The sequence below is a fragment of the Nicotiana attenuata genome, unplaced genomic scaffold (assembly GCF_001879085.1).
Source record: "Nicotiana attenuata strain UT unplaced genomic scaffold, NIATTr2, whole genome shotgun sequence".
NCBI classification, from domain to species: Eukaryota; Viridiplantae; Streptophyta; class Magnoliopsida; order Solanales; family Solanaceae; genus Nicotiana; species Nicotiana attenuata.
The window spans coordinates 38,895-49,490 of record NW_017671149.1 but is presented as its reverse complement, the minus strand read 5'-3'; the positions used below and the strand labels follow the sequence as shown (position 1 = coordinate 49,490).

The 10,596-nt window shown below is 35.1% G+C and overlaps 1 protein-coding gene across 1 annotated transcript; it reads left to right on the top strand.

The window, feature by feature from the left end:
- Window positions 1-630: 630 nt before the first annotated feature.
- LOC109206254 (protein FATTY ACID EXPORT 1, chloroplastic-like) lies at window positions 631-5,732 on the top strand. Its single transcript, XM_019369067.1, has 6 exons — window positions 631-839; window positions 1,761-1,998; window positions 3,526-3,693; window positions 4,987-5,033; window positions 5,117-5,157; window positions 5,245-5,732. The coding sequence occupies exons 1-6, from the start codon at window positions 741-743 to the stop codon at window positions 5,336-5,338; spliced, it is 687 nt and encodes a 228-aa protein (XP_019224612.1). The 5' UTR covers window positions 631-740; the 3' UTR covers window positions 5,339-5,732.
- Window positions 5,733-10,596: the final 4,864 nt, after the last annotated feature.

Below are 10,596 nucleotides of genomic sequence, written 5' to 3'. Positions count from 1 at the left end.
CCCATTCACCCTCTTTTAAGTATTTAATATATTAATTAATTACATAAAAAAAAAACCAACAGCAGCTTCTTGTTATTCCACAATAAAATCAAACATGAACTAGTGGCTTAATTAGGTTCTTTCCCCAGAATATGTACTTTGGCTGGTTAATTCAAGTAGTGTGCAGGTTTGTAGGAATACAAAAACTATGCAAATCACATAGATATAATGCGACTTAAGGATAAAGAATAACCGGAAAAAATACAAAAAAGTTGCAAATCGCAAATAAAAATTTTTAGTTGCAAATTGTTATGTGACTTGGAAAATTGGCAAATGTGATAAATGAATTGCAATTTGTAAATTCCTATAAAGCTTAATTTGTAAATCCGACTTATAAAGCGCAATTCGTAAATCCGACTTATTTTGGATATTTAATTCTTCTAATAATAAAAAATTAAATTTAGTCGAATATTGAACACTAAAGGGCAGCCGGTCCGGACAATCAAAATCTATTGTATGCAGCCTTATCCTATATTCGTGTGAGAGTATGTTTTCACGGCTCGAAAAAAAAAAAAAATCCACCAAACCCCTTTCTCTTGGCACTTTATTTAAAGCTCAGTATTCAAAGTCAACAATAGTTACCTTTAATATTACAACATTTAGCACCTTACCCATTTGACTTTCTCAAATCTATAACTCAAACAACTTTGAATATTCCAATATTTCTCAAAAAAGAAAAAAAAGAGCAAAGCAAATCAGGCATGTCATCAGCAATTTCTCAGCTATCATGCTTCTCCTCTATCAATCGCAGATTACACTTCCGCACTCATCTCCACCCTTGTTCTACTCTTCCACGACAGGTGCTTTTCTTCTTTTTTACTCCCTTTTTAATGGGGTCGAATGCATATATTTTTCTTTAATTTCTCCATTTTATTTGAAAGCCCCTTAATTTTGCTCACTCCATTATCTTGTTTTCTGGGAAATACTTCCCTTTTTTTCTCTTTTGGGTAATTGAGAAATTAGCATTCTCTGTTGAGTGTTTGCTTTATTGTTGTTTGTTTGGATATAAAATGAATGACTGAGAAGATTTTTTTGATGTGGGGGTCTGTTAATTTGGTTAAAAATTTGATCTTTATGGGTAAAATTTGTTCTTTTCAAAACAAGAACAAAAAAGAGGAAGAATTTGAAGAATTTTTATGTGGGGTTCTGTTACTTTGGTTAAAAATTATATCTTTTTGGGATAAAGTTGTTCTTTTCATACAAAAGAGGAAGAATTTGAAGGTTTTTTTTAAAGAAAAAAAGATAGGAGAATTTGAAGAATTTTTTATGTGGGGATCTGTTGTTTTGGTTAAAAGTTTGATATTTTTGGTTAAAACTAAAACTTGGTAGTTCTATGGTTTGCAATGAGAGATGAATTGATCATGAAGGTTGAGAATGTTTTTTCAATGTGTTTTAGTTCCACAGACTAACAATAATTCTTTGCAACTACATTTTGATATTGATTTCCCAATCATAAGTTTTGATCAACAAAACTGCTAATTTTTCCTGTTATCACTGTATAATTATTAGGCAGAATATGAGCATGTACTTGTCCTTTTTACAATTGATTAGTCCGACTTGACATCTGTCATTTGACTTCCAAAGAAATAATGATTTTAGTTTTTCTATTCATCCTTGAATTTAATTTCTATTTTGCTTACTAAAGTATGGGTTTGTGGAGTGAGCGACACTCTATCTGGTATTTATATTTCTTAGATATCATCAATTATCATGGAATTCAGGTAGCGGTTGTGAGTAATGATGGTCGTGGCACGGATTTATCCAACTTAGAAAACAGGACAACTTTAAGTTATACTGGAGATGCATCACAATCACATAACGGAAGCTCATCAAATTCAAATTTAAAGTCAGAAGAACTTGTTCCAGGAAAAGAAATGAATGGGTCAGTGCAAGATAACTCCGTCGGTCTATCAAAAAAGACGGCCAAAATTCATGACTTCTGTTTTGGTATTCCCTTTGGTGAGTATTGCCTAGAAAAGGTAGAGGAACTAGTGTTTTTTTAGTGCCTGATATCACCTGTCCTTCTCTTCTCAGTTAAGGCATTCTCACTTGTTGCACGTTTCATGATAATGCTTGAAATGGTGTAAACTAGAAACACTATTTGCTACCTTATCTACCAATTATTGATCCCTTTTTCAAGCATGAATTCTACTATCCTAGAGATTTCATGATTCTTTATAAGACATGTCTATGTCGTTTCGATTGTTTTGTTTTCATTTTTATTCCCCTCCCTTCTTACTCTCCGTGGTTACCAATTAAAGTAAAGAAAAAGGAGGATTATGTTGTCAACCATTCTTGCGATGTACTTTTCCCTTCAACTATAACATTAGGAGTTCAAGTCGAGAGGCATGGAAGTGCTTTTGAGGGGGAACTACCTAAAAGTGCAAACGTCTTGTTGTTTTTTTCTTTTGCTTCTGCAGCATTTTGGATAACTACTTGGATAGAGGGAAGGTACAACACTTCTGTATAGCTCCTTCTTTTGTTATGTATACTTCTTATATTCTGCGAATATCCTCCTCCTGGTGCAATATAATCTCCTTGTCAAATAAAGTGGTAGTGCTGCTTACCTTTCATAGAGTCTAGACATGAATTAACCCTCAGGTCTTTTTCTTAAACCTAAAAGATTCTGTTGAAAGCACAAATTCTTAAGACTATGTAGTCCAACAACAACAACAACCCAGTGTATTCCCACAAGTGGGGTCTGGGGAGGTAGGATGGATGTACGCAGCCTTACCCCTACCCTGGACGGGTAGAGAGGCTATTTCCGATAGACCCTCAGCTAAAGAAAGACCGTTTAGTCCAAAAGGGAGCAAATATTTTGTCAATGTAGACAAGGATCAGTAGTTGTCTTGTGAAAGTCTTTTTCTTCGTCGGAGACATAAGCATATATCCCTAGTATATTTCCTTTAACCTCAAACTCCAGTTCTATTGACCTATCCTGGTGGAATCACCAATGTGTCACTGAATCCAGAAAATTTGCTTCATTGTTTAGGAGTTTGTGCGCCCTACAAAATTTTGGTGATGCAGTAGATATAAGTAAGGCAAAAAGTAGAATCATTCTCTTGTTGTTTATAATTTTGTTCTCTGCATCAAGGTATAAGTTCCTTGTCTTTGAGCTATATAAAGTTTGCAACTTTACTTAGGAACCAATGATTCTCAGAATCCTACACATATCTCTACATTTAGGCTAATTTTAATTATTCTGGTGTCTATGTAAGATAATTTATCTCGAGTGACGTCTCTTTGTAACTAGCTTTGAATCTTTACATGTTTCTTGTAACGGAGATGTCCGCGAGGGCCTAGAGAAAAATTAGTTCTTGATCAAGTGGAACTGTTTATTTATCAGAAAGATGTCAAGTAACAATAACTAAAGAGATCAGAATGACAGCAAACATTTATCTAAGATTTGTTATCACAGTGGTGTTTTTATTTCTTGCAGCTACTTAATTATTATGAATATTAATTACTTAATGATCCTCATCACAGGTGGTCTTGTTTTTACCGGTGGCATCGTTGGTTTTATTTTCTCAAGAAATCCTTCAACTTTAAGTAATGGTGTTCTTTTTGGAGGCGCTTTACTGGCCTTCAGCACAATTAGCTTGAGGGTCTGGAGACAAGGAAAATCTAGCTTGCCATTCATACTGGGTCAAGCAGGTATTTGCTGGTTTCGTGCAAGTTAATTCCTATTCTGAGCAGTTGGACTTCCTTTAGTTCGCTGATCAAAAGGGAACAATTTCTTTGAGTGTGATCCCTTTTGTATCTGATCTTATTGTTAACATTTTGTGTCAGCTATGCGTTTTCTCATTCTTTTCTTCGAGTAGTAACTCGTTCTTTTCTTTGAACATTAATATTTTGTAAATATGGGATGTCAGGAGAAAAACAAATTTTATGGGTATATTATTTCATTGATAGATATGCTTATGAATGAGACAATGGATATGTTTTAAAACACTTGGGGTGCTTTAGTAAAATTTCATTATGTAATTGTTTGAAATAAACCAGACATCTTTCAATGAATAATATATGTTTCTAGCTCTCAATTTCCCTACTTCCTACTCTCAGCTACCTCGTAGACTTCCTACTCTCAGCCACCTCGTAGTGTAAATATGTTAAGTCCATGGAAACATCTCTTATGCTGAAACAATCCTTGCTTTGGGAAGGGAAAGAGGTGAAAGAGGGAAAGCATGTTTTCCCATCTGCCATCTGAGGATCTATATTTTTTTGGCAGCTCTTCTCCTAGATCAAGCCAAACATTCTCGAGATTCATCTCCCACTCTTTGCTTGCCAGATTTGTTGAAGCTAATGAAAAATAGTTAGTTTATTTGTTCCTTTTATTTTGTTTTGGTAGTAGAGGTTATACTGGATGTCTGGTTAATAAATTTAGTGAAAGAGCTTTGTTGTGAGAAATGAAATATTATCAACCTAGAAGGATACTGAATATTGATTTCCTACACTCCAACCTGGCTTTGTCCATTCGGATAGTCACCTCGGTCCAGCTCCATTTTCACTAGTGTCTTTGACAACACTTCACAGGACAATGCATGCAAACTTCTCCATAGTTTTTATTATTTTCAGTAAGTCATGTATGTGCTTTATTCGGCTCACTTAAAACGGCCTTGATATGATGCTTTGATTTGTTCTACTGCATAGTTCTTTCAGGTGAAATGTGTTTTAGCTGTATTTAGATTTCATTTTATGCTTTGAACAAGTGCCTTATTTACGGCAATATCTTAATACACTCCCTTTTTTATTTTCCATTTTTACCTATCAAAAGAAAATTTGGGCTTGCATTCGCTATTGGATATCATTTGAATAAGTTACGCATCTTCTTGTTAGAGTTGAAATTTTTGCACTCCCTCTTTTCTGTTGTCTGAAAGGGTAAAATAAATTACGGAGTTTGTTTTTTCTTTCCAATTATTCATTTTTTCCCTGCTATTGTCCCTGCAGTACTTGCTGCAGTCCTCCTTTGGAAAAACATGCAGACTTTCTACCTGGTAGTTCCTCGTATTTCCAAAGTTCTTTATTAGCTTATTTCGTGGCTTGCATTATCGAATTGATGATGGTAATCTTTTTGCAGACAAGAAAAGTGTTTCCCACTGGTTTTTATGCTGCCATCAGGTATTGCAGTGACTTTTTCTCGCTTCTCTTATTGAAAATTCCTTGCGAGGTGTGTCAATATATGATTTCTGCTATCTGAAATGACAGTGCTACAATGTTTTGCTTCTACTCTTACGTGGTATTGTCTGGGGGAAATCCACCACCCAAGAAGTTGAAGGTGTCTATTGCTGGGGCATCTTAACGAGAATCTAGAAAGGTCAGTTTTAATTCTTAGAAATACTCAGGATTTTGAATCAATGTGCAGTTGGTTTGCCAGAGAGAAGCCCATTAATTTGCACGAGTTACTGTTTGGTGTTGAAAAGGATGAGGGAAGTTTGATTGTATTGGTTTTGAATATGTATTTTGTGTTATTACTTAGTATTCTAGGAGATTGTAGTGTAGCAACTTGCTGGTGGAATTGAGCATTCAATTATCATGTAAATTACGTATGGGATCAGTGTAAGTATTGAAGTATGCTCAATGCTGTTTTGTGTTGTTCTTGTTCTCAATGCTGTTTACAGTTATTTCTCGTAGGATTATTATCTTTGTAACTTCTAAACTTCTGCTGCTGGAGAAAGACCAACTATTGCCCCGAGTGCATGCAAGTGTTATTTTTTATAGAAAATTAGCTCTTGCATGCTTTCAAGCTAACAGTGTCTCGGGTTCCTGCTCATTTTTTGAGCTGACACCACGTGGAAAGTTAATAGAAGCATTTGTATTTCAAGCTATCGGCAGGTTAGCTAACTTCGAAGCATCTTTGATTCCACTCTTTCTGTAAGACCCATAAAATGTTGGCAGGGTCATTGGTCCAAATTCTTTCTGATCCTTATTCTGATTACTTCTTGACCAATTTGCAAGCAGTTCTTTTACAGTTCTGAGCATCACCCATTGTGTTCCAAAAATGTTCAGGAAGAGCATTCTATTATAGTGTAGAAAAAGCTGTTCTGTTTCTTCACAGTGTTCATCCCAGAGATAGCATCTGCTACATGCTTGGTTGCCTCTTTTCTGTAAATTTCTCTATGTCCATGCATTTTGGGAGGTCAACCAAGTGAAGCAAGCAACTTTAGATGGGGCGTTTTTTTTTCAAATCCTTTTCCACGGTACTGAGTGTCTGTGGTGTAATAAGAGTATCATAGTAGGAGTTGACTGAGAGAATTCGCCATTCTTTTGACCTTCCCAGATTATGGTGTCTGATTTTTAGGGAAATTTTTTGTTTCATCTAAGCTTTTCCAATGGTACTGTCATGTTGATCTCCCAGTCAAAGCAAGCTCTCGCGAAGCTAATTTGCCTATCTCTTGTATTATGCCATTGAGCAACAATTGAGAGTGTATTCGATGCAAAGGAGAAAGTTGTCCACCATCTCCTAACTTGAAATGTATCTTACGGAGAATTCAGCCCATAAGTTTCTTCTGGGCTCCAACTCCGTGGGAGTAGCTAATTGTGTTTGAACACCAGGGAATCCAATTTTTTCTGTTTAATATTCCTCCAAAGCGTGTGTTCTTCCGTGTTCTATCTCCAAAGCCACTTGCAACATCAACTTCTGTCGTGTAGTCTCAAATTTCTGACCACAAGGTGACCAGCTTTTTGCTTAATATGACAGTGCTCGTATGAACACGCTCAGTAGCTATTAGAAGAATGTGAGTAATCTGCCTCCCCTTCCTCATCAGTGAGTTTATAAACAGAACCAGGTTAGACAATTTCAGAGTGTGATATTTGAATCTTTTTAAGCTAAACTTGTTTTTATCATTGTCCTGATGCAATGGAGGAAAGACATTGAACTGTAAGGATCTCTCAAGTCTCAGCTATATCTGTCCTTTCTGACATTTGAAAAAGAGAGGGAGAGGAAATGAATTCTTTGCCTCCCAAGTTAGATCTTTCCTCATCACTGTTAATTTGGTTTACTTTTGCATTTGATTCTTTGCGGACCTGCTGCTGCCTAACAAACTGATGCTATCACTAGATGAAATGATGATTAAAATTTGTGATGCAGATATGTAAAGAAGGTTCTGTTTGGACAAGTGCAATATCAGTTGCACTGTCCAATTGTCGAGTTGTGATAATCGTCAAGGGAAGATGGTATTCATTCTTCTGCATTATTTCACATAGAAAACAAGATACTAGCACATGCTTAGGCGTTTATTAGTGATACGTATATGTTGAAGTGTGTGGCCATTTCATCTAAAAGCTTAATGTGTTAGAAAGAGCACACTTATATTTACTTAATTATGTCTTCAACACGCCCCCTCACGTGCGAACTTGATTCTTGTTGATGAGCCTAGCACGTGAAAATTCTTTTTGATATTGGGTGGCGGTCATACTCGAATCCAGGATCTCTGCCTGCTCTGATACCATGTTGAAGTATGTGACCATCTCATTTTCTTAAGCTGTTAGAGAGAACAGAGCTTAATTATGTCTTCAATAGTATATTTCATTAATGAGAAAGAGAGCCATATGCAGGTGGTATACAACAGAGGAAAACTTTATACAACTTGCTTGGTGTTTTACCACAAGCTTTTGCCTACGTATTATAGCTTCAAAAAGCCGCGTGGAGAGAGAGAAGGAAATAACTAGATAAATGTCTTCCTGTCTAGTATACTCAGATTAAAAGTAAACAAGCATATAGATTATATAGCAAAATAATTGACATCGATTTTGATTTTGGGGCTGTGGTGGTTGGTGGGGGGGGGGGGTGGGGGGTAACTTCTTCACTAGCTCTGGTTTTTGATCTAATGCTGTAAATTTTTCTTTTTCCTAGATAGCAGAAGAAGAATTAAATACTAAATACAGAATATAATATGCTGCTGGTTTAATCTCAACTTATAGTCTTGATCTTTCATAGAATTTACTGCTTACATAGATGTTTTCCTCTTTTATGATATAATTGAGGATTTGAATCCAGAATCAGGAGGAGAGTTATGACCAGAGTCTTTTAGCTTGGCGTGCCTGGTAAACAGTTTGGCCAGAGAAGCATGTTAGGGATGAGATATTTGCATCTTTTGCACCGACAGACTTAGAAAACTCAAGGCAGTGAAAATTGACTTTTGATGTTTATCTTGGAGATGACTGGTAGACGTTGGATCCTTTTCAAGTAGGGAATAGGGATGGCAAACTGTGTGGTGCGGTTGCGGGGCAAACCCGCATCAACCCGCGAAGATTTCAACCCGCCCCATCCCACATAGCATTTGCACCCGCGCCCACCCGTCCTACACCCACACCCGTGTCCACCCGCCCCGCCCCGCCCCGCATAGATTTTTTTTTGTTGCTAGTTTGTTTTAATTAATTTTGTTGCTGGATTTTAGATTTCATCAACCAAAAAATGAAAAACTTATGCTCATGTACTGAATTGTTCAATTGGATTTGGGAATTCCCTCATTCAGTATGAAATTCATAATGAGAATGCTGGAAATTGACAAAAACCTGAACGTTATGCTGCTGATGGTATTGGAATTTGGAAACAATTAACAAATCTTCATTAGATGATTAAGTGATAAATGTTAATAATTTAATCATAATTTTTTTATCTAAACTACATTTTATATTCCCTTAAATGTATAACTTTTTTCTTTTATTCAAAATCTCTAACTTAATTAATATTCTAATTAAAAGGTGTACTTGAAAAAAAAAGTTACAAATGATTTACTTTGTTTTTATGAAGTATCAAACATTTAAATGGATGTTCTACTATTTAAGGTTTGTCGCAGAAGTCAAGTTTTACTGGATAATACAATAGGCCTAATCCAGTAAACTTGTGCAAACCTGCGAAAACCCGCGTAGACCCGCAACCGCCCCGCGCCGCATTAGTCTTTTAAAAAAGAGATTTTGACACAGTTACTCACAAAAACAAAACTATTTACCCTTGTCTACCTATTTGTTTTCCTACCCATAAACTAATTACATTTCCTACCCATAGTAGATTTTGTGGGGAATTTTTTCTTTAGTCTCCAATTCTTTTTTATTTCTATGCTTCTTTTCTTTTCTTTTTTCTTTTTTTTTCCTTTCTCCTTTTTTTTTCTCGTTTCTTCTTATTTTTTTTTCTTTTTTTCTTTTCTAATTTTATTTAACTTCTGTTTTTTTAATATTCTTTTCCTCTTCATAATCTAATTTCACTTACTGTTTTTACTATTTTTTTATTATTCTTTTTTTATATTATTACTAAAGAAAAATCAAATTGTGTACCAATTAAATGTAGTTAATACAACCAAAAAAATATTAACTAACATATGATACCGGTATAGTATATAGCTATACCAACATGATATACAATTGTACGCAAAGAGTTAAAAAAATTTAATTCAATTATTAAACTGAAATAATATCAGTTGTCAAAAAAAAAAAAAATTAAAATTCTAAAAGGACCTAATTGTAAGAGTATACCGTTATATCATATAGCATACTATAATTTTTTTTTTAATTTTTTTTTTGCATTTTCAGTTTGCCCCTCACGCTTGGGTAAAAGCTTTAAACAAATTAAAAGGAAAAGACAAGTGAATTTACGGGTAATAAGTATACTATTATAGTATATTGTATACTATTACAGCATATTGTTACAGTATCTTGCATATTATTACAGTATACCATAACAATATATTGTATACTATAATAGTATACTGTTGCAGTATAACTATATACTCCTATAGTATATTAGTATACTGTAGCGGTATACTGTTTTGTAAACTATAATAGTATACTGTTGCAGTATAGCTATATACTCCTACAGCATATTGTATACCGTAGCGGTATATTGTAGCTGTGTTCTTCTTCGATTTTCAACTGAAAATTTCGATCTCAATCACCTCAAATCAGCTCCAAACGCTATCAAATTTCAGTATGAAATTCCAGAAGGTACTATAAGCAATATTTAACAGCACCCACTTTGAATCAAACAAGAAATCTTCAAAAATAAAATTGAGCTTCAAGCCCAACAATGGTAGGACCATGGAAGCATCACCCCGAACTGGTTCTTCGGTATAAAAAATGTCAGGTTCTTGCTTCTCTGTTGCTGCTACAGCATCTACTTCTTCTACTTCTTCACTGTATCTCTTCACTCAAAAGCCTAAATTCTCAGTAGATCATCTTTCCTTAAGTACTTATAATACTCACTTCAACTTCAAGATAAACTCAACAAAACTCAAAGCCCATTTCCCCATTTCTTCTCTTTATCGCTCTTCAATCTTTTTGAGCACTTGTGCTTCTGTGTCTGATGGAGTTGAGGTTGTCCAAGATGACGACGAAGAAGAAGTTGCATTGTCAGCCGAAGAAGAAGAGGAAATTGAAGAAAAAGAAGAAGGTGTTGAGTTAGAATCAGTTGAAGGTGGTAGACTGCACGTGGGTAAAATGAGAAAGAAGAAGTGCGGGTAAATATTTTGGGGGCCATGGGTAGGAGTAGTAAATAGTTTGGGCATGGGCATTAAAGGGTAAATAGTTTGGAATTAATGCGTATAAAGTGAGATTTTCTCTTTA